The sequence below is a fragment of the Cydia splendana genome, chromosome 25 (assembly GCF_910591565.1).
Source record: "Cydia splendana chromosome 25, ilCydSple1.2, whole genome shotgun sequence".
NCBI lineage: Eukaryota > Metazoa > Arthropoda > Insecta > Lepidoptera > Tortricidae > Cydia > Cydia splendana.
In genome coordinates, this window is record NC_085984.1 from 4,160,482 (window position 1) to 4,185,616 (window position 25,135).

General features: G+C 38.5%; 1 protein-coding gene across 1 annotated transcript; it reads right to left on the minus strand.

The window, feature by feature from the left end:
- Positions 1-11,373: 11,373 nt before the first annotated feature.
- LOC134802764 (uncharacterized) lies at positions 11,374-23,558 on the minus strand. The gene is made up of 10 exons (XM_063775458.1): positions 23,507-23,558; positions 19,704-19,799; positions 18,688-18,849; positions 17,334-17,503; positions 16,105-16,234; positions 15,189-15,330; positions 14,702-14,793; positions 13,950-14,091; positions 12,458-12,654; positions 11,374-11,606 (listed from the first exon to the last, which is right to left on the minus strand). Exons 2-10 carry the CDS (start codon positions 19,783-19,785, stop codon positions 11,482-11,484), a joined length of 1,242 nt encoding a protein of 413 aa, XP_063631528.1. The 5' UTR covers positions 19,786-19,799; positions 23,507-23,558; the 3' UTR covers positions 11,374-11,481.
- Positions 23,559-25,135: the final 1,577 nt, after the last annotated feature.

Genomic DNA, 25,135 nt, shown 5'->3' on the forward strand with positions numbered 1-25,135 from the left:
AAAATTTAATAACTGGAGTCGCCTTTAAGAGCTTACCCCTCTGCCGAAAACCTTGCACAATTGTGCAAACTTTTGTATGGACTGACGTTTATATGACATGGCCGTGACATACATTTGACGTGCCCCTCCCCCGCAAAAATCGGCAGACTGTTTTGTACAGAAAATGACAGCCTAGGCGTCTCCAGTTACTAAATGCTCTAATGATAAAAATGACGCAGTTAAAACACTAAGAAAAGTTTTTTTTGTACCTAGTTCTCACGGTTTCCTTCAAGAGCCATCATTGGATTGACTATCATCTGCATGGCACGCATTAGTTCTGGTATTTTGTTTGCAACGGCAAACTCGAGCAATCTACTCCAATCTCCAGGTTTACAGGTTATAGTTAGCTTAGATACACATTTAGTTTGGAGGCTGTCGATTAAGTAGTATGAAGCAAGTAATAATAATGATTCAACTCCATCTTCGGGTGAAGTCCCTAAGTATATATACTCTTTAAGGTGTTGAAGAGTTTGCAGAGTGACCCCCTCCATCTCTATGTGACCCTCAGTTGTTTCCTTCCACTCTCGGCTGAGCATAGCTTGGAACACATCGCTATGAGCTGCTAAGTATGCCCGGTGAACCGGTACACTGCCATTGGATGTGCACAAATTGAAATCAGTAAAAGTAACATCATCGTAAAGCTTCTTTTGGAATGACTCTTCATCTTTAACTTTATATACAGATATATTAATATCAAACAGATTTGTGCGAATGCCTTCAAATTTTATGTCACATTTAGTCTTCATTCCAATATCCTTCCATTTATCATCACAGATCCATTCTGAATAAAATGGTACATCAAGTTCTTGACAAGACACATTCACTTTAACTTTACAATTTTTTGCATTTACATGATTTGTTGCTATAATTCTACATATAAAGTCAGTCTTGAGTTCAATTTGTAAACGCACTGTAGCCAAGTCATCAATATGGACATCTTCACTGAAATCTTGAAGAGGATTATCAGCAGTCAATCTGCTATGGTGAGTCACACATTTTAGTCTTAGGAAAGTACCCAGCTGTTGTTTTGTTACAAATCTGAAACAAATAATTACAATAATTATAATAATTTCATAGTTTTACTCACATATTATTTGGCTGAGATGAAAATAATATTCGAAAGTACCACTAGAACAATTTTATTGTAATCGTAATTATAATTAGCCTTTATTATTGAAGTTAGTTGGTACACAGTATATATTAATTCGGCTTCATAACTTTAATTTCAACTCGTCCTTTGATGTAGGCCTCCTCCATAGCTTTCCATTTGTTCATCAGCACAATAGTACCTACTTACCGTAAGTACTTACATCTTGTAATTATCCAATACGTGTTTAATATTAATCAGCCAATCAATATAATTATCATCTCAAAAATAAATATACTTATATGTATACATATGTATACACATATTTAATAGGCACTATTTTTTAGTTATTATTACCATTATAATCAGACTTGGTAGTTTCTTAAGGTTCCATACCCAAAGGGTAAAAACGGGACCCTATGACTAAGACTCCGCTGTCCGTCCGTCCGTCTGTCTGTCACCAGGCTGTATCTCATGAACCGTGATAGCTAGGCAGTTGAAATTTTCACAGATGATGTATTTCTGTTGCCGCTATAACAACAAATAATAAAAACAGAATAGGTATAATAAATATTTAAGTGGGGCTCCCATACAACAAACGTGATTTTTTTGCCGTTTTTTGCGTAATGGTACGGAACCCTTCGAGCGCAAGTCCGACTCGCACTTGGCCGGTTTTTTGGGCCACCCAAGAGAACATACTATTCTTTGCTATAAAGTACAAAGTAAATTTTTAAGTCATAGCTACTTACGGTTTCAGGGGCATGGTGTACCGAGCAAAGTCCCTGGATGTTGTGTACTTACTACCTAGTTTACTGCAATTCACGTCAAATAATCACTAAGTATTAGGATAATCTCCGATAAAATAATAATATATAGGCATGCCCACTTCCTTTATTATAACATGCAATATGACAATATCAAGTTATCACAAATCGTTCAAAAGTTCAATTTTTTTTTTTTCGATCAATTTTTTTTTCGGCCGTTTGGACAGGCTAAAGCTCTAAGCCATACTGCCTTGTCATAAGTTTAAATCAAAAGCCCCCTCCAGACTATGTGCGTGAATCGCGGCGCGACGTCGCGGAGCGAACATATCGCGAAGTTGACGTATGACTCCACACTCGCACGCTTCACGGCGATTTCGCAGTTTGGTTTGCGGCAATATGGCGGAAAAGCATCAGCTGATCCAGTTTAACTGTTAGTTATCTATAGCCCCCTCCTCACTCGTGCGCGAATCACGGCGCGAAGCCGCGAACGTGAGTGTGGCGTCGATTTTCGCAGACAGCGAAATCGACTCCACACTCGCATTCGCGGCTTCGCCCGCGATTCACGCGCATAGTCTGGAGGGGGCTTTTGGCATCATACGTGATTTAGCTGTTTTTCCATTTTGTTTTATTGTAAAACCGTAAAATATAGCTGCTTAATATAATATATCATAATATAATTAATATTTATCTTGCCACAGAGGAGCCAAAATATTGTGTAATGTGGAGTCTTGCAGGTTCGCGCTTCGCGTCTCCTTTGACGCGGGCCGAAATACCGACAAAAAACGGAGAACAAGGCGCGAAGGCGTGAACAATCTGCGAAATCGACGCCACACTCGGGTTCGCGGCTTCGCCCGCGATTCACGCGCATAGTCTGGAGGGCGCTTAACACAGAAGCCAGAGAATGGGCATGCGCCCGCGGCAACGTTATACTCACCTGCAGCGGCGGGTGGTAGTCGTCGGGCGGCACGAGCGCCGCCTCGGCGCGCTCTACATTCACTCGCTCCCGCCCGAGACCGCTTAGAACCAAGTCTAGTAACCCATCTTGATTATTGCGAATAGTATTGTGCTGATGTATTTCACAGAACTCAAGAAAACATTCAAATTGTAGGCGTACCTGCACACTACACGAATTAAGATTAAAATCACCTAAAACTAACACATCTAAATCTGAATATTTACATGTTGCGTTTTCTATGCAGTTAAACGTTTAAATATTGGTCATCCGTATAGTTCGGTGGTAAGTAAACAACGCAACATAACAACATAGTTCCCTTATATTCTAATTTTACAATTAATAATTCCATATAATCGGATATACCATCAACGTCATCAGTTAAAGCGCGCGGAATAATGATTGGGTACCGCCAGCAACACACCCCCCCACCCGGTATCCCCCTCGCGATCCTTCCTTAAGCCTCGCATTCACACTCCTACCTTGTAGTCCGCCTCGTTGGGTAGGATTGTGTATGGGGGTTGCGGACTACGAGCCGTCCTACCGTTTAGCCGTTTGTAGGACGGCTCGTAGTCCGGACTACGAGGCGGACCATGGTATAATAATATACTCCGCCTGGTACTCTATTCCGAGATTCGCGTATGACCTAACTGACACGGGCCTACGTCATCATGCTGTTTACAGGTTCTCAAACTTTAAAATGTGGGAGAATTTTAACCAACAGTGAAAATTATTTTAACGGCATTAATTTTAAGTTCTTCATGTAGAAACATAGTAAAATAAAAACAAATCGAATGTATTAAATTAAACTTTATTTATCTATACAAGACAAACGTTTGAAAAACTAATTCACAGTTACACATTAATTACCAAGCTTACGACGTGAAAAGTTTGGAAAACACTGCGACTGCTGACACTGAGCGAGAAGGAAATAACAATTAACACGCGTTCGACAAGGATGACGGTCAGGGCATGAAGTTATCTAGATCCGAATTGTCAAATGTGACAGCGCTATCCTGTGTTGCCAGTAATGTAAACAGAATTACCCGAACGTCTGAAATTTCTTTCGTGAATCGGAAGATTCGAAAGATATTGCTAACGAATAATTAAAAATGACGTGTTATTGTAAAATTTAAGATAAAATACATATAAATGAAAATTATAAAATTATAAAGAAATATTTTAACTTATTAACCATAGGTATAATGTACCCATGTAACATGTTATGTTGAAATAAAGTGGCAATGTTATTGTGACGTAGGCCCGTGTCACTCTGGGAATAGAAGACCATGTTTTATTAGACCATGAGGCGGACTACAAGGTAGGAGTGTGAATGGGGGGCTTTAATACGACATAAACATAATCAGGAGGAAATAATTCTGCGTCCATGACAGAGCTAGTTAGAAAGGTCTCGGTAAGTGCAATAATATGACAATTACAATTAGACGTGCGCGCCGCGCCGGCGCCGCCGCCGACTCGTCCACTCGGCGCGCCGTTGCACGGGCAACTGCCCGATTCGGGTGGATAAAATTATTTTTATTCACAACAATTATGCAACATATAAAGAAAATTGCATGTTATTCATAAACAATCTGTTTATTTTGTTGTTTTTTCTCCTTATTTAGTACCACACCAAGATGGAAATTAAAGTAAACTATTGAACAACACACTTACGCAATTAAAGTCTAAACTATGTATGTACAAGAACAGCGTGTGCGTGAGTATAATGCTAGTGAAAAACTATAAATAGTTATTTTTGCAGTTTTTAGTAGGTAATACCTAAATGAAAAAAATAATATAGCTACACGCCGGCGCTGCCGCGTCGCGCCGACCTAAAATGCCGGCGCGCCGCCGCCGGCAAATTTTAGGTCGGCGCGCACGTCTAAATTACATAGAAGTAAGTTATTGTAAAATAAATCAGTTTTTGACCGAAGTCCCTTTACATTTTGGTAGACAGAGGTCACAGAACACCGCCTCTAGAAACCTAATATTGGCCATTTTGTTCCCGACGCAAATCACCAAACTGTGAGGTGCGGGAGGGGTGCTCACGGCGTTGCGATTGGTCGTTTCAAATCAAACATGGCGCGCGGACACGTGCAAGCGTAGGGATGGGACATGTTCATTACAGGTAGTGGGTACTGCTACCAGTGATACCGACATTTATTGTGGTAAAATTGTTACCAATTTAATATACTTAGAGTAAACTTACTTAATAATTATATTGATTAATTTAATATTTCATTAAGTAATTTAACAATGTACCTGAAATTTTTACTTAACATATTAGGGCATTTCTGATTAAAGTACCCAGAACATGAATTTTAAAGTTTAGAATTTTTATATTATTTCCACTCAGAATCGCAATCTCTTTTGATACGAGAAAAAAGTGTCGTCGAAATCTCATACAATTATTTTCTTTTGTCCGTTTTATTAAGGTCATAGAAGGTTGTATTGAAAACATATTCAAATGGTCCAATAACATATGCCTATTACAAATCAACTCCGAGTTCACTCGCACTTATTTGAAGTTCATCATCAGGTCCATCTCGAGACATGAGACCTAACTGCTCACCTACAGGATTCTAAAAAACCCATACAACATATGTCTATCACAAACCAACACCGAGTTCCCTCGCACTTCTTTGAAGTTCATCATCAGGTCCATCTCGTGACATGAGACCTAACTGCTCACCTAGAGGATTCTAAAAAACTCATACAACATATGTCTATCACAAACCAACACCGAGTTCCCTCGCACTTCTTTGGAGTTCATCATCAGGTCCATCTCGTGACATGAGAGCTAACTGCTCACCTAGAGGATTCTAAAAAACCCATACAACATATGTCTATCACAAACCAACACCGAGTGCCCTCGCACTTCTTTGAAGTTCATCATCAGGTCCATCTCGTGACATGCGGCCTAACTGCTCCGCTGGCCTAGAGGATTCTAAAAAACTTACACAACATATTACCTATATAATATTATGTCTAAAATGAACGATGATGATACGGTATGACGAAGCACGAAGTTTCCGCAACTGAAAAACCATCATCGTCACATCACTAGTCGAAAGGGAAAGGGATAGCGCATTGCATTTTCAAGTTGACGAAAAGGGACGGACATACTTCGCCTCTGCTTAATACTGACCAGTATAAAATGAACCCCGCGTACAATAAACATTATTCAATGAAATAATGAATTCGACTTTCCTGTGGGCTGTTATTCCATCTGTTTCGTAAGTAGATGTCTTAGATGACTTGCCACACAATTTTACGCTGCAATATCCCATGATTTCCCAATGAATTCAATAGTTTACGATTTATTTTCTTAGACTCATGCACACTGCTAACAGTGGCCTATTTTATAAAGCTACAAGTTACAATTTACAAGCGGAAGTCTCTTTCTAACCCTATGTGTTAGAACGAGACTTCCGCTTGTAAATTGTAACTTGTAGCTTTATAAAATAGGCCACAGGTCGTTACGTTGGGCGCAACTGATCGGAGCGGCGCGCGAACAATCTTATATTTGACCTATACACCATACGGGCGGTGACCGCGAGTCGTCCTATAAGCTCGGTCTATAGGGGTTGGTCTGTGACAGAGGTGTTGACATATCATGAATCTAGGATATAACTGGATCTGGCATGAGTGGTGGGGGTAACTGACAGAACGGGATAGTCTTATGTATCTTTCAGTAGGAGTAGCAGCGAAAGAGCTATTATTGTTTGTCCTTATCACAGTCTCACATTTTGTTTGTTCCCCACCTTTTGTTTAGTATGGATGGTGGGCAACAAATGAATTCGACCAATCACAGTGTCGCATTTGCGTATGTTTTGTCCCTCACGGAGGCACGCGTATACCACTTCTATACAATCCTACCTTCTATGGTCGCATGTCATATTATCTGTGGTTTTGTTTGAAGTTTGGTTTGAAAAGTAAAAAAGTTTGGTCGACTTGACTTGTTGTGTTTGCTTCATTCAGTTTCAGTTAGACATCTTTTCTATTAATTAACTTTGAATTATCGCAATTTGGTGGATTAATTAGTTACATCAGTTAGAGGACATACTCGGTATAGTATAAATCAAACGATCTGAGCTAGTTACTCAAAGAGTCTCAAGAATACAATACCATTGAGTGGTAAACCACAAATTAGGATAATCACCTCGTAGTAAAAGCAGATTATAACCGCCTTGAAATGTTAGTATAGATTAACGACTCTATTTCTTTAAACAATAGACTACAAAATACACTAACTAAATAATGGCTAACATAACTTTTTTTTGCATTTAACAACCATCGACACTCAAAAAGAATGCACTCAGTAGAAAAACAGCTATGAGATACCATAAAATTTCATTATATTATCGGCTCTATAGTCTTACCATAAGGATAAAAATGCTTTGAAGGTAAGAATAACACTTCACACGTTTTGCATTTAGAGATAACAGATGTGCCGCCAGGGTCGTACTCACATTGTTGCAATTGATAAGCACGTGGTTTATCTGTTTATGTCGGAATGTTATTTAGTGGTAATTTTTTCTGACTATACCTAACTACAATTGTAATAAAAGAGCGAGCGAGACACCAATAAAAAAAAATTACCTGGCCTGTTATCAAATTGTTGATTTTGGATACATGCGACTATTTTTTTATATATACACTTAAGTAACTTTTTTTTGGCTCTAGTTGTATGTAAAACATTTTGCAGATTGAAGATTGATATATATTTGTATAAGAACTTGTTGATTTTGATTAAATGTGATTATTTTTGTTAACTAATATGTATAATAATTATACATTTTTATCTTTCTACATATTTTATTTAACACCAGAATACGTCCCTGTCGTGGCTAAGGTGCATGTGCCTTTCCAAAAGATTGAATATGATATTATCTTTTTAGACCATTTTAACCCCAATTAACAAGAAATAAGGTTCAGAATTCAATATACATGCAATGTACTTCTAACTTATTTTGTAAGTAAATTGGTTGGCGCCTACGAGAACAAAAGCAGATAATAGGATTGTAATAGAACAATGCCATTGTTAGTACAGGTAAGTGAACAAGATCAGTTCAAAAAATTTTATCTATACATCATGCCCATAGATTTGTAAGTTTAATTTTCTATTATTCGATCACATGCCTGTCGTTTTGCAAAAAGTTTGATACAAACTGGGCTTTATTCAGTTATCCGCGAAAATCGAAATTCGGCATTTATCTCTGTCACTCTAATTACGCCTTCATTGGAGTAAAAGAGAAAGATCCCCGCAATTTGCGAAGTTCGGTTTGCGCGGTAGCTCCTCTGGTGCAATTTAGAGTTACACCCGGCCCGAAAACAATGTGAAAACTATTATATTTGTTTCAGATATGTAAAAAAACAGCAACTGGGTACTTTTTTGAGACTCAGATGTGTAGTTAACTACAGTTTAAAAATTTCGAAAGCGAATGAAAGATCACTTCAAGTAAGAAGTGAAAAAATTCATATAAACGACTTGGCTACCGTTCTATTAGAATTTGAAAGCAACAAAATTGCTTTTACGTGCAAGATTTTAGCAGTAAATCATGACAGCGCTAAAAATTGCAAAGTAAAAGTGAATGTGTCGTGCCAAGATGTTGATACTCCATTTTACTCAGAATGGATATGTGATGATCAGTGGAAAGAGTTTGGGAAAAAGAGTACATCCGATACAGATTTTCTGAATGTAGTCACGGATGTTTTGGATATTAACATTACTGCATGTAAAGCGCTGGAATCCTTCATCGTGAAGCTTTATAATGACGTTTATTTCACTGATTTCAAATTGAGCACGGTTGAAGGCAGTGTAGCAGTTCACCGAGCATGTCTAGCGGCGTGCAGTGATGTATTCCAAGCTATGCTTAGTCGAGAATGGAAGGAGACATCCGAAGGCCGGATCAAGTTAGAAGGAGTCACTTTAAGTACACTTCAGCATCTTAAAGACTATATGTACTTGAACACGCTACCCGAAGACGGACTTGAGCAGTTACTGAAACTCGCTTCGTACTATTTGATTGATAGTTTGAAAGCGGAATGTGTTTCAAAGTTAGTGTTAAAGTCTAAGCCGGAGGATTGGAGTAGACTGCTTGAGCTGTCCGTGATATACAAAATACCGGAGTTAATGTGTGCCGTGCAAATGATGGTGAATCCGGCATTGGCTTTCAACAGGAAACTACTAGGCTAACTGAGTCAAAATACCAAAAAGATTTTTTTAATGTTGATTGTTTTTATGATTAATTTTAATTAACATTTTTGTTTATCTGTTACAATTACTGTATAAGTAATTAAGTATGTTATAAAGTGTTCAGGTAAGGTGGGGTAAGACTAACATAGTTTATTTTGCTTGGGGCAAGACTAACAGCAGTGGCGGATTTGCGGTGTTGTTCGCCCTAAGCCCCAGGCCCTGTAGTAAGTACTGGCTGCCCCTTTCTCAGCACCCGTATATAGACTGCCGTCTTGCTGCCGCCCCTAATATCTTGCCGTTCTAGGCCCGGGTTTACTGGGCCTTAGGGTAAATCCACCACTGACTAACAGTATATGAGGATTCCATAAAAGTGAGTCTTACCCCGGTCATAATCTTACCCCACCTTACCTTACATTGAAATAATACTGGATCATCATTTGACAAATGGAAGATCCAATAATTTGTGTTATTGTGTGTGTTTTTTTATGTTGATTCCGCTGTGTTCATTAAATTAAGTGATATTAAGTTTTTACTTTTAGGTATTTAAAATGATAATAAGCATGTGACTGTGGCTATGGCTAAATGTAAAGTAAGTACTTATTGATAAATGTGACGTTTTCAACCAAAAGGTACCACATTGTTGGTTGTCGATAAGGTTAATTTCAAATCGAAGTCAACTGACAAATAGTACCCTTTTGGTTGAGAATGGCACAAATATGTATCTATGGTTAACCTGTTATCTATAGAAGATATTAGATTTTTTTTTCTAAAGATTATATTCAGGTAGGCTAAGAGTACAATAACTTAAGAGCAAGAGGAAGAGAAACACTTGTTTAGGTTTTGTTTCATGTATTGTCAATTTGTCATACATGTTGGATTCGCCCCAATCAAAATTAACTGTTGCATTTACCCCACCACGTACCGTAAACTCGGGTAACTTTAGTCCACAACTTACAACTATGTTCAAATTCCAGTAAAATATGTATAAATATTTTTCAAATTATGTTGAGTAGGTATCCAATACAGAAAAAGCATTTTCACCACACCAACCCGAAGAAAATATTAATTGTAAGATATCAAACAAAATCAAGTCCAAATGAATGTTATTAAATATTTATCATTCAAAATCATAATTTAAAAGTAAATTCTACCAGCAAACATTAGAAAAGAACTCAAAATTGGCATTTGATTACTTTGCCTCACATGTGAATAACATGCAACTTTGCTATCAGTTCTTGAACAATCACGAGAGCCTTTACCAGTTGGTGTGGTGAAAAAGCATTAGCAACCAAACCAAAAGTGTCCAGTACAAATCAAAAAGGCAACCAAATAAATGTGACCAGTACAAATCAAAAAGGCTCGTTAATAATCATAGGTAATCAAAGTTGAAAACTGGGTCATAGTTGTATTATAGGATTTATAGGACTATAGGTTTAGTTTTTGTAGGAAAAAAAGAAACATTTTTGGTACTAGTTAGATAAGACACAGTGAAGAAAACAAACCGTTTAAATTAATTATTTAAGATTACTTTTGCTTAAGTAAAATTTGCCCTCATGGTACTAAACTGAAAATCGTAATTCAAGACCAAAAAAAGTAAGACAATTGTAGCCACTTTTTACTAGCGCGTCTTGTACTTATGTAAAAATAAGTAAATAAAAGTACTTTTTTTTAAATTGTAGGAGTAAAATTACCAATAAATAAATTATCTTACCGTGTTTATTTATAAAAAGGAATTTACTATTTTACTAACAATTTTTTGCAGTGGCAACATTGTCTTACTTTTTTTGGTCTTTAATTACGATTTTCAGATAAGTTGTAAGTATGTAAGTATGGTTGCTAAGTGGGCGAGGTGTTCAAAATTACCTTGACATGCCCTTATTCTCTTAACAATAAAGTCGCTTCAAGAGCATTTAGAACTCCTCGCCCGCTTAGCAACTATTGCTGATGGAAACAAAACTTTATTTTTTCATATCTTTATTCTTTAAATTCATTGTCTTATCTAAATACTATTGGCACTTAATAAATGCATAATCAATACTTAAACATATTTGCGTCGGCTGGGTATATTATTCTTTATTTTCTAAATAAATAGTTAAAATACTAAGCTTTTTTCATTCCAACTGGATCTTGTAATAAATATTCATTATTTCCTACGACTAAAAAAATCCATCGCAATTGTAAAAAAATGCCCTAGCCACAATAGTTATCTTTGCCCCAATATTTTACTGGACTTAAGTTACTTAATACTATACAGTCATAAGTGCGCCATATCTGTGGGCAAATAATCATGCCCATGGCCATTTGTACAAGGATTTATCTAAACAATAAAAAAAAAACAATAAAATTTAATACAAAAAAATAACGCGACCACAGACCCAGTTTGAAATCGATAGCTTCATAATACAAGCCAGCCGAGGCTCTTAATCCTAAGCAACAAGGCTCACTTTCGCTTGAGCACGCAGTTGTTTAGTACGTTATAGTTGAACCTGTATCCGAACTCGTCGATGTCGTCTGTCACCAGGTTGTCGCTGTGGAAGTGGACGTAGAGAGGGCCGGGAGGGGTAGCTGTAACAATAGTTATTTGTTTTACAAGGGGGCAAAGTTGTTGTTTAACCGCTCGTGCCCCGAGCAAGCGAAAGATTCCAAAAATGAACCAAACAAAACAAAACAACTCAAAATGTGCATTTGATTACTTTGCCTCACATGTGAATAAAATGCAACTTTGCTCTCAGTTTTTGAAGTGCAAAGTAAGCCGAACTGGTGTGGTGAAAAACAAATTGAGGGCTTTTAACATAAAGCCTGTATGTATTTGGTTGTCTCCGCCCCTAGCGCTCGTAGCGCCATTGTTGGTCTGTGATGTGAATTGGGGTCGGGTAAAAAAGTCGCACTCGTAAACATACTACTATACCTACTCGTACACATACACCATTCACATATTTACATATATACTCGTAGCCGGCGTCAATAGGCTACGGTGACCGTTTACCACCAGGCGAGCCATGTGCTTGTTTGCCACCGACTTGGTATAGAAAAACTATGTCTAAACAGTGTTTTTTTCCCAGATGTCAAAATGACAGTCCCATTGGCCAAATATCTATATTATACTACCCAAACATTCTACGTTATATAGCTTGCCTATGGAACTCGATTCCGGCTTGCCTTTTCAGAATTTGACACTACATTCTATAGCCGTCATCCAACATATTTTAAAAACACCTGCCCTGAGAAGTCCACGAAGAGAGGGAACTTACAAGCAATAATCTGGTTGCTGGCACTCTCCCCGCAGAACTTGGCACCTCTTAACCCGTCGGCAGTCTCAGCCTCAGGGATGAAGAGGTAGTCCTCAGACTGGAGGGGGCTTAAATGTTACCTACATTATGAAATAACTTGTCTTCAGAAGACGAAATACAACTCACAAGCAATAATCTGGTTGCTGGCACTCTCCCCGCAGAACTTGGCACCTCTCAACCCGTCGGCAGTCTCAGCCTCAGGGATGAAGAGGTAGTCCTCAGACTGCGCCGCGCCTTGGGTGAACGGGTTGATTTGGCAGTCTGTGTCGAGGTACAGGTTGTCTCCCTGGCGGTATGCCATGTTGAAGCTGGCGGCTGTTAGCCTGTGGAAATAAACCAAAATGAACGTCTGATAATAGAATCCTGCTCTATACTCTGTATCTTTAGGTATTTAAATAAAAGTAAACTAAATCTACCTTCAAATGGCCCCTTAAGCCAGTTGAGGGTAGATGAAAACATTACATGATCAAATAATGTAGGTAAAAGTCAGGTCATTCAGTGACTGATCCAGGCGGTTTTGTATTTGGTCGGTTAACCAATACAAAACCGCCCTACCCGAAAATTTATAAATTGTTTGTTTACTTTTATCATCTTTTATTTAAATACCTAAAGATACAGAGTATAATTAGGTATGTATTTCTGTCATTGCTAGCCACATCCACTTTTAATTTAGGGTTCCCCCATATATGTCGACGCGGAATCGGCAAAATCGGCAAAAAAAGCTTTATGTCTGCGCAATAACAGCGAAAAAGTCATTGTTCGGCTCGGATCGCATCTGCCGGCGCCGGCCGACGCGTCGACGGCTTAGGGTCTCCCCAGATATATCGACGCGCATTCGGCAAAAGCCGATAGGAAAAAGCTTTATGTCCGCGCAATAAGAGCGAAGAAGTCGTCGTTTTGCTAGGCTCGCATCGGCCGGCGCCTACCGATGCGCCGACGGCTTTTTCGCTCTTATTGCGCGGACATAAAGCTTTTTCCTATCGGCTTTTGCCGAATGCGCGTCGATATATCTGGGGAGACCCTTATTCGCTCTTTTTGCGCGGACATAAAGCTTTTTCTAATCGTTATTTGCCGAATGCGCGTTGATATATCTGGGGAGACCCATTCTTCTCGATCTTCGTTATACCTTATACCAGGGCCGTCTTAAACTATGCTGGGGCCCCTGGGCACATAAGAATTTGGGGCCCTTTTGGAAAGTAAAGAAAGCTAATTAAACTAACATTTTTCTACAATGATCTTCTATTTATTATGGGTAATCAAATATACTGTTACTGTCTGTCCTTCGGGCCCCCCTGAGGACGGGGGCCCTGGGCACGGGCCCCGTGTGCCCTTATGGTAAAGACGGTACTGCCTTATACCTTTAGGTCCGTTATACAGGGTTCCGGATAGTCATGTGCATGTCATTGATTTGGGCTTTCTTCCGGCCACTGTTGATGATGGACATCCAAGTTTGAAGGAGTCGGTCTACTTATGTATTGTCAAGAATTGTGAAATGTATAGGGTGAATTATACAAGATGCTGAAGAGATTAATTCACTGGCAAAAAATCTAACGGGGGTTGTGAAACGTCTCCTTATATGTCTTGGTTGCTCAAAGGAATAGTTCAAGAATGTACTCACTTAATACCGCAAACGTCAGATGTTCGCTTAAAGCACGTGGCGTAAGCGAGGTTAGCAATGTATGGTCCGGCGCCTCTGTTGTAGTTCAAGGATTCGAAAGAGCCAGAACGGTCTGGGTAGTACTGCAGGCAACCGGGAGGAGCTGAAAATGAAAGTAAGAATAATAAAATAAGGGTACAGGATCAGATAAACCATAAATATAGTAGCACAATCGGATTAGGTCTAACCTCGAAATCCCTAGAAGAGTCCTGAAATTTGGTATGTATGTGAATTAAAGGTCTCTTTTTCATGTCCACACTATTTGACATTTGGGGAGGAATCGCAGCCATCTTGGAAAATGTGTACAATTCTGGAGAAATTTGCGTTTTACTCTAAATCTACGTTCTCTATGAAAATATGGTGTAAGGCAACATTAAAGCTTATTAAATTCTACACAAAAAAGTCCTATATATCTTTGCGGAAATAATACATATTGTTATAGAAAATAATTGCTGAATCCAGATATACCTATAGCGCTTATACTTATACTCTTTCAGGGGATATTCTCTTAATAGGAAACTTGGAGGAATATGAATTCCACTTCCGGTTCCGCAGTTGTTAAGCCGACCACTGACTAACAGGCCGCCGGACGACATCGGCCTGTCAGTCAGAACAAAAATTTGTCAGTCCGAACAACTGACAGGCCGATATCATCCGGCGGACTAGTAACTAGTAATCAGTGGGCCCCTTTAGATACACCAAGATACACTTACCAATAAGGTACTCGTCTCTGTCGGCGGAGCTAGACAGCGGCGACGACGGGAGAGATGATGTTATCGCGTTCAGGATACCATCGCGGTATTTGCTAAAAGCAGAAAAGATAGGTATCAGGCATATGTACAGTCGACGTCAAAGATATGTTTACACTTTTGCACCTTATGCCTTTGTAATAAGGCGAAAAATGTAAACATATCTTTAACGTCGACTGTACACTCGGCAACGAACTCCGTCGCAGACACCGTGGCATAACCGTGGCCCTATTCGTCACTTTTGACACTGACATATCTAATCTATATCGTATCTAGCCGTAATATTTGACGTATCTTAAAGTTCGAATCGGACCGTTGGATTCAATCAGGATTCGGACAGGATCGCGTTTTATAATAGCTACAAGTTACAATGATCTCTAGGTACATATAAAAAACAAAAATATTAGAATTGCGGCAGTACGTTTTAGGGCACACAGAAAGTTAAACTTACCCCAAAGTATTGAAGCACTCCAACTGAGTGACCTTTATTTTCCAGGTAGCCTGGGGCAAATTGGGCTGGGTGTTGCGGTCGGCGATCTTGAAGTTAATGCGGATGGAACGGCTGTTAGTGGACGCGTTTACCCTGACGTACACTGTGGGGCAAAATGGTACAAGTTAGGGGTAAAACTAACACAACTTCAAAGTTGATGCGGTTAGACAGGTTTAATGTTATATTCTTATCATTTTTGTTATGGTCATTATCTTGGTAGATGTGTTAACTCTGACTTACACTGTGGGGAAAAATGGTACAAGTTAAGGATTAAAACAAACACAACTTTTATCTTAATTCTAATGGATAGGTTTTATGATATAGGTACTGTTATGGCTTTTATGTTGTTCGATACGTTTACCCTGACGATCACTATGGGTAAACGATACAACAGTTAGGGGTAAAACGAACACAATTTTAAAATTAATGCGATTAGGTTTCGTCATAGAGAAAAAAATACAAAGTTTGCCCACTCCATACATCAGTTTTGGTACCAAAAAGACTATTATTTTCATAGTCGACATCTAGCATCGAGTAGCGGAATTATCATTACCTACTGCTAAGTAGCAGTAGTACTTATAGTACTGTCAAGTGACAATAGATGTAGCACCGACCGGAAACGATGTATGGAGTGAGCACTCTTGTCTTACTAGGTATATTTCTCTATGGTTTCGTACAAAATCTGTTAGAACAGGATTGGGGCACTTAAATTACGTTATAACTTTCACGTTATTGAAATAGTTTTTTTTTTAATTGGAATGATATTTTTGTCATAAATGCTAGTCGTTTTATCTATTACCTTACCTAAATCCGGATAGTAAATTGGTTATATATCCGGATAAAAAGGTTATCCGGATTGCAAGTCCTAGGCACTTACAATGTTGTCCATTGTTGTCACCACAGAGGGGCGGAAGAAAGTCAGAGTTGGCCTGAAGGTTGGTTACTTGGAAGATATCGTTTCTGCACGTGTAACCCGGCCTTTGGGTGACGTTTTCCACGGGGTCGACCTGCCAAAATAACAAATAAACGTTAATCTTTCTGCTGTCGTAAACCTGTTCGACGGACTACGTCTCAAAACCGATCCTTACCTAACACAAATTGTGATTAATAGTTTGGCCCAGGACTGTCTCATTTAAACCACTTTAAAGTTTAAACAGAAAAAATCATACTGCCTTTGTCTTACGCTATACTAGTTAGCACCCAAAAGAATGGGATGCGTATAGTTTTCCTGGTTCTTAATGACAGTGTTTGCCAGACTACAATTGTCGATTTCGAGTTTTGACATTCTTTACATGACATGACGTGGTATAACTAGATGGTTAATGAAAGCAAAGACATATGTAACTTCGTATAAGACGAATAAAGTCTAAGGAAAAAACGTGCCTCGGAATTCAAGTAAAAGTCATTCTCGAATAGATGGCGCACACACCTTTAGCCTATCCTCGGCTAGATGGCGTGACGACACCGTTTCATATTTAAGAGCCCTTCAACTTGCACACTAGCGCCACTGCTAAATAATCGTGATTATTTAAATTTAACGGCAGGTATTTAAAAAAGGGGGCCGCTACGTACTGTATTGTGTATTTAAGTACCTTTTGAATACATCAAACTAGTTTATATGTTGCTGGATTCGTCGAACTAGGACCTCAAAACAAAAATGGCCGTTTTAACTTTGGACGCATAGATTGACGAATCCAACAACATAAAAACTAGTTTGATGTATTCAAAAGGTACTGAAATACACTATACAGTACGTAGCGGCCCCCTTTTTTAAATACCTGTCGTAAAATTTAAATAATCACGATTAAATTAGCAGTGGCGCTAGTGTGCACTTTGATGGGCTCTTAACAATTTTAACACATAGATATCAGTGTATCAAAATATGGATCAAAATGATATAAAAATAATAAAATCATTTATCCATTATATATACATTTTTTGGTAACTTTATACGTTTTCATTTTGAGTTTTAGTCGTGTGTCGATAGATGGCAGTAAATTTACAGTGACTACAAAATTTACAATGACAGGACCCCTCTATACTATCTATTCTTTTTGATGAAAGGTTGATGAGTACGCCATCTAATGACAAAGTAGCGAAACTTACCGTAGTTGGCGGGGCTAAGTTGAAGGTCTCGAAGTCAATCCTCATCTGACAAACATTATTGTTGTTTATTTCGACATTGTAAGAACACTCCAGGCCTGATGATTCACGGTTTAGAGGGGGGTTGATGAAGACCGCCACCTTTGTGTTGGTTCGGACGTCGCACGCGTTCACTGGAATTTAAAATACTATAAGTTAAAATAAAATACATATTAAATATATCATACATGTCGAGCGTTTTTTTACTTAAAATACGTGAGTGACTCGTTCTTAGTACATTTAATATATCACTTCATTTCACCCTGCGATTATACATCAGGGGGCCGATTTTTGAAATTCGATCGCTCGATTTCGTCACTCGAAAATCGGCGGAAAACGGCGAAATGCTAATTTTTGAAATAAGAGCGATAGAAATTTGGAATTGAGTGGTATTAACCACTCGTTTTCAATTCTGTTAGTAGAATTTAAATGCATAGTAGTGAAGATATTATTTAATGAAATACACGAAATCGAGCGATCGAATTTCAAAAAACGGCCCCCAGTAAATGTGTCGCTTAACTCCAAACTCGGATAAATCCATCTGTCAGGTAGATATTTGTTGAGAGGGTGGAATGGATTTATCCGAGTTTGGAGTTAAGCAGACACAATTGCACGTTGCAAAAACTCTATTAGTCCGATAGGTAGTTCTAGTGATCCAAAAGACTCGAGCCTTTGGAGCCCTATTTTTTAGGGCTCGCCTCATCTCTTGACGCCTGTAAGCCTTTATAGCTCGTTAGCCCCCGAGCCTAGTTCTATTTAAGAGCCTAGACTCTTGGGGCTAATAACCTTATTAAGCCCCTATAAAAAGCCTATTTAGCTCTTTAGCCCCAAGCCTTAATAAGGTTATTAGCCCCAAGAGTCTAGGTTCTTAAATAGAACTAGGCTCGGGGGCTAAAGAGCTAAATAGGCTTTTAGCCTGTTAGGCGTCAAGAAATGAGGCGAGCCCTAAAAAAAGCTAAAAGGCTCGAGTCCTCTGGATCACTAGGTAGTTCTATTGATTTCGAGACAGTTTGAGGCGTTAAAGTATTGACTTTAATGGCTTAGTGTGTCTAGAGCATATTGAGTTATTGTGGAAAACTTTATCTGGTTGAAATTTTATTGGTTTAACCTTTTCGACGCCGTGTCAAACACAAAAGCTGTCACTCGGACGCCACGTCACCGAAGTGTCAAAACTGAAATTGAACTTTATGCATATGCACCGTAGGTCTTTGCTCTGTGGTCTGTGACCGATTAATCCGTCTTTGGCGTTGGACCTGCGGTGCGGATATATCGGTCATTGGCGTCCAAAAGATTAAATGTTTCAAAACTGCATACTCACGGGAGCAGCACGTAGCAAAGACTCCACAGAACCCAATAGCCTTCCCTCCTTGAGTGTTACACTGGTTTCTTGACAAGCATACGCCACCCGTCGTCCTGTCGGAGCCGAGACACTGCTCGCCGTTGCCGACGGTGAAGATGCTGCCAGGCGCTTGTCTGATTGCTGAAAAATTAAACAATAGGGTAATTCGCCAGTAACTAGCCACTGTTAGTAATTGGCCACCCTAAACTAAAAATGAATTCTATTCACGTATAAACAGAATTCATTTTAGTATAAGGTGGCTAGTTATTGAAAGGCTGGCTAGTTATTGAAATCTTATACTAAAATGAATGAATGAATGTTTATAGGTGAATACAATTCATTTTTAGTTTAGGGTGGCCAATTACTAACAGTGGCCAGTTACTGGCGAATTACCCTAGTAGATTGTTAATCAAGGGATGACAGGCAGTCATTTCCGCCGGGGTAGTTCGAGGCTGAAATAATACCTTTTACCCGAGTTAAACACTCTAATTTTCATTTCAAATACGGGGAAAGTAAAATACGTGTGTTTTTTTTAAACATGACCAAGTATATTTTTTATAGCAATTATTGAGACTACTTTCAATTATAGTTGGTCAAACCAATTTGTCAGTCAGTAAGAACCAGGAAACTATACTCAACCTTTTCTTGTACTGCTAGTACTAGTGTAAGACAAAGATAGTATGATTCTCTCTGTCTATGATTGAAATGAGACAGTCCTTTGACAAACTATATAACCATTTAAGTAAAATAATCCTTATTATTTATAGAGTTAAATATTCGAATGGAAATTGTATAACAAATCCATTTAAAACCAAAGTTTCTACAACGAAGAAACGTATATAACTGGTATGACACATATTCGCTGCCATAGGACTGTCTCATTTCAAACATAGACAGAGAGAATCATACTATCTTTGTCTAACACTAGTTAGTACTAGCACCCACAAATTTGGTTTGACAGACTATACATGCCATCTAGCGGCGCATATACTAACTTCGGGATAACTTGAAGTCGGACGCCTCGCTGTACGCCACGGCGACTAGCAGAACTAATCTGCTTATTGAAGACAACGCCATCTTGTGTTGAGTAGCTGCAATAAAAAACACCAGTTAGTTTTGGAAAAAGACGCTGATAACGCTAGCAATTAAAGACTATTTTTCTGAGATTTTTCTATTGACACTAGTGTCAATGTTTTGTTTTAAGTAAAACTGTATTTTCATGTACGCAGAAACCAGAATGCAGCAAATACAGTTTTTTTTAAATAAGATACCTGTAATATAATAGAGGATGTGTTATTTTTAATTTTCTAAAACATTCTTACAATTTTTTTAATTGACGTGGTCATATCTCTAATACTTAATACAGTTATAAATATAAATTACAAATAACGGTTACCAATTAACGAATCCAGAAATAGATATACAGTTACCTGTTATACTTCCCGTTTAGTTTAAAAAAAAAACCTATTTATCAACCATAGACATTGATAACGATAACCCGAAAACTCTCATTTGAGATAGTTTTTAACTGCAAAATTGAGTTTTATCTAATTAGTTTTAAGACTCAATTTAGAATGATGTACCATAAGTCGGATTCGAAGTTTTCAAACATCGATGTTTCATGTCGAAATCTTTAGTTTTATGATTTTGCCTAACGGCGTACTAAAACCGGTCATTTATTAAACCGAACCAAATCTCAACTCTATACTTATGTACTAAGATTCAAAATCAATTGCAGCTTTTAGATAAACAATTGGAACTAGTCGTGAAAAATCAAACGAATATAAACTTTGACGGGAAGGCTTAAGGTTGATTTTAGGTTGTTATTACCGAATATTTATTAGGTAAAAGTAAGTTATGATTGGATTGGTACATCAATAGTGCCAACCGGTTGGGGTCAATGAACTTTTAAGATGCAGTTTGCATGGTTAAACTACAGTTAATGTTTGGGCCCAGATTTACAGTAAACTGTAAGTATACTTGGTCAAGCAAATCTTGTCAGTAGAAAAAGGCGCGAATTTAAAATTTTCTATGGGACGATAGCCCTTCGCGCCTACATTTTTTAAATTTGCCGCCTTTTTCTACTGACAAGATTTGCTTAACCAAGTATAAATATTCTATTTAAGTTGAAAAAAATTAAATTAAATTACATAAACCGGAAGTCTTCCATACAACCTTTCGTTAGCAGAAAACTAAACTTATATAAAAATAAATTTTAATAAAAGTATGAAACGTCGTTAATAATCTATAAAAATATTTAATGTTTTTTTATAATCTTACGTTTTTATATTCTTTGCATGAAAATGTTCTGCAGAACCGAAGGTTGACAGCGGTTCAGGGACGAATCATGCTTCCCTTTCTAATGTATGCCACTATCCCTTTCGGCTACTTAGGGTAGTCAAAATTCAAGTCATTATATATCTTATCTGTGGTCGTGCACGCAAAGAGACGTCCAGTTGTGTCAACCCTAATTGCTCGGAGGAATGCTGAGCCGAATGGAGCCGAGTTTGTCCGAAGGGAGGAGTTTCGCACCCCTGCTTAATAGCACATATTACCATATCCAAGTGTCCACTTCACAGGAGAGTTTGTGTGTATATGATCCACACTTAACAGTAAATAATACAGGTCCCGTTTTTTAATAAATTGCCATATTAATGTTACCCAGTTTTAATTGCTTTCTGAGCTTTTTATTTATTTTTTGCCATTTTTAGGGTTCCGTACCCAAAGGGTAAAACGGGACCCTATTACTAAGACTCCGCTGTCCGTCCGTCCGTCCGTCCATCTCACCGGGCTGTATATCATGAACCGTGATAGCTAGACAGTTGAAATTTTCACAGATGATGTATTTCTGTTGCCGCTATAACAACAATAAATATTAAAAAGTACGGAACCCTCGGTGGGCGAGTCCGACTCGCACGGTCGCACGGTCTATCACGGTTCGTGAGATACAGCCTGATGACAGACGGACGGACGGACAGCGGAGTCTTAGTAATAGGGTCCCGTTTTACCCTTTGGGTACGCAACCCTAAAAATGACAAAAATGAAAAGAAACGCTCTTCTAGTGTATTATTGTACCTTACAATTTTTGTAACTATAGTGGATGCTAGTGGTTAGGGGCTGTCCATAAATTACGTCATCGATTTTTGACGATTTTTGACGATTTTTGACCCCCCCCCCCCTATAATCATCCAAAAATCATGCTTCAAATGACCCCATTTCCTCCTACTTCATGCTACCGTCATCCGATGTCCAGACCCCCCCCCCCCCCCCTAATTTGAAACACGTAATTTATGAATAGCCCCTTAGTTAACTGGGATGTCATTTGTAGTTTAACGGAACCTACAGAAAGGTTAGAATGTTTCTACACAATAGATCGTAAAAACGGGAAATTAGGCATTGTCTAGGACCTAGGTTCCTGGTTACAGTAAATGTACACATGTATGTAATTTGTTTTACGGGAATGTAAAATGTGGTTTGGAATTTAATTTAATTCTGGAACACTGGGAAAACTTCTTATGAGTTTAACTTTACTTTAATTTGAGAGAGGGTCATGCCCGTCGCTCCGGGTCGTTTCTTATGCAAGCGTTGTCCATCGCGGTTCAACGTGGCAACGCGGGGAGCGTGATGGGCTCCTTTGCATCTGGAGGGGCGCGGGGCGAATTTTGTGAATAGTTTTTTGTGTTGTTAGTTTAAGTTCAGACATTTGTAACTTTGTAAGTAGATTGTAAGATTTTTGAATTGTATATTTTGTATATTTAGAAGTTTATGAGTTTATATTGTATTTATAAGTACTTAGGGGCTGTCCATAAATTACGTCATCGATTTTTGTCGATTTTGGACCCCCCCCCCCTATAATCATCCAAAACTCATGCTTCAAATGACCCCATTTCCTCCTACTTCATGCTACCGTCATCCAATGTCCAGACCCCCCCCCCCCCTAATTTGAAATGACGTAATTTATGAATAGCCCCTTACCTACTAATTTATTTCATTTTAAATTACTTAAGTTAAAAGTTAGTGACACATTTGTGACATTACAGAATTTAATTACTTTAATTATATTTTCTTAAATTTCATAGGTATGTTATAAGACATTAGAAGCGTTTCGTCAGTAAAGTGCGGGTGCCAGACTTTGACCATCATTTGTGACTTTTGTATTGCTTTAAGACAATGGGTCCCATACAGACATCTGATCCTCAAAACCTGATCGATTGATAACATACATAAATCTCAAATACCCTATTGAAATAAAAAAAATATATATTCACATTTCGGAACACTTTAAAAACCAAAAACCGGGACGGAAAGGTATTTTTCACCACACCAGCTAGGAAAGGCTTACTCCGCTTACTTTGCACTTCAAAAACTGATAGTAAAGTTGCATTTATTCGCATGTGAGGCAAAGTAATCAAATGCAACTTTTCAGTTGTTTTCTGTTATGTTTGCTGGTAGAATATACTTTTAATAAATGATGATTTTGGATGATAAATATATAACATTCATTTGGATTTGATTTGGTTTGATTTTGTTTTTGTTGTAATATTTGCTTCGGGTTAGTGTGGTGAATAATTTTGTGTTTCACTCGGCGGCAAATTTTGTTTAACCCTCGTGCTTTGAAACCCTCGCAACGCTAAAGATTCCATTTTTCAACATTTTGGAATCTTTCGCTTGCTCGGGTATCAATATTAGCACGAGCCGTTAAAGAACAACTTTGCAAAACAAACTATAAAGCCTTCATATTTCCTGGATTAACACTGAAATTCACTAAAATTTGCGAAATAATAGTAAAAGTACGTACGTGAGAGCCCGCGACGATCGGCAGAAAGCTTTCCTCGTAAGCTAGCGGGGGCTTTTATATCGGACCTTGGCATTGCCCTACAGCGGAGACATAGACAAACACCATTCCGGTCTCCTGGCTATTCTCAAAGCTATAGTTACACACGTTACACACACACCAGACAGCGGGCCGGTTCGAATTTTAAGATACGTATTAATCATAGAGGTACAATAATATAGAGAGGAAACGGGGGAGGGGGAGGGGCTAAATGACCGAACGAGATGCATTTATGGAACTTTCAGTAGGAGTAGCAGAGAAAGCGGTATTATTGCATGTCCTTGTCACAGACTCACTTTTTGTTTGTTCCCCACCGTAAATTTAGTATGGTTTGTGGTGGGAAACAAATAACCCGACCGAATTACGTAGATTGTTTTTGGTATGTTGTCAGGAATGCTGAAACGTGTTTTTAATATTGTCGCATTGCGTATGTTCTGTTCCTCACAGGCGCACGCGTATAGCTCATCTGTGGTATTCTATGGTATTAATAGATCTAGAAACGATATGGATTAGATATGTCAGTGTCAAATGTGATGTTTCTTCAAACAAAAACGTCACTTTTGACACTGACACATCATATTCATTGACGTATCTTAAAGTTGGAATCGGACAGAGAGCAGCGAAAGTTTCTTTGCTCTCTGCCAGGCCTCCGAGCCAGGGTTATAACCGCGAAAATCGAAGTTCGCTTTAATTGGAGTTAAAGAGAAAGATCCCTGCAATTTGCGAATTTCGGTTTTCGCAGTAGGCTACTACGATAGACGTCGCCATCTATGCATACTATCAAAAGTATGCATAGATGGCGACGTTGCTTTACATGTTATGTGTCTAGTTTTGTTCTATGAGATTTGGCTTAAAACGCTGGCATCCAGGGCAAAAAATTCCAAAAAATAAACAAAGATTGACAGGGCAAGATATGCTGGCGCCATATATAATGAATACTTCGACCAGCCAATACCATTCGCGAGCCTGCCAATTCGGCTCTAAAAAAGTGCGAAATTCCATACATTATGGCCCACCAAAAGGACGCAGAGGCATGGCTGTGGCACTGGGGTCATAAATTTTATAAAATATTGCATAATTGTTTACCTTCGTATTTTCTCGGAAAGGTTCGTATTTGACATGCTACTTCAGTCAATCACAGTACTTTTTGTATCGAGACTGACTGAAATAGCAAGACACGTACGTTTACGTGAAAATACGTAGGAAAATAATGTACGAGAGGTCGAATAGACTGGTCTTACACTGTCGTGAAGTTTTGTGAATCGCCCGCCGATACAAACACAAATCGCGGGGAACGCTCGATTGAGTATTTAGCTTCTTCTATTTATTTATTTATACGAAATTTACATTACAATTATAAGGAAGTTTAATTTGGTGATGAGGCTATGCAATGCATAAAAGGTAGGGCAAACCTTGGCTTATCGGTGATACTTGGTAATTCGGTGATACTCCGTTATAATCTTACACAGTTCTCACCATGAGGAAATGCGAGCTATAAAATCGTTGGCAGCTGTCAGTTTTGATGCTTGCAATCGGGTTGGCAGCGATTTAATTGCTTACATTTCAGCATTGTGAGCTCAGCGTAATTTAACC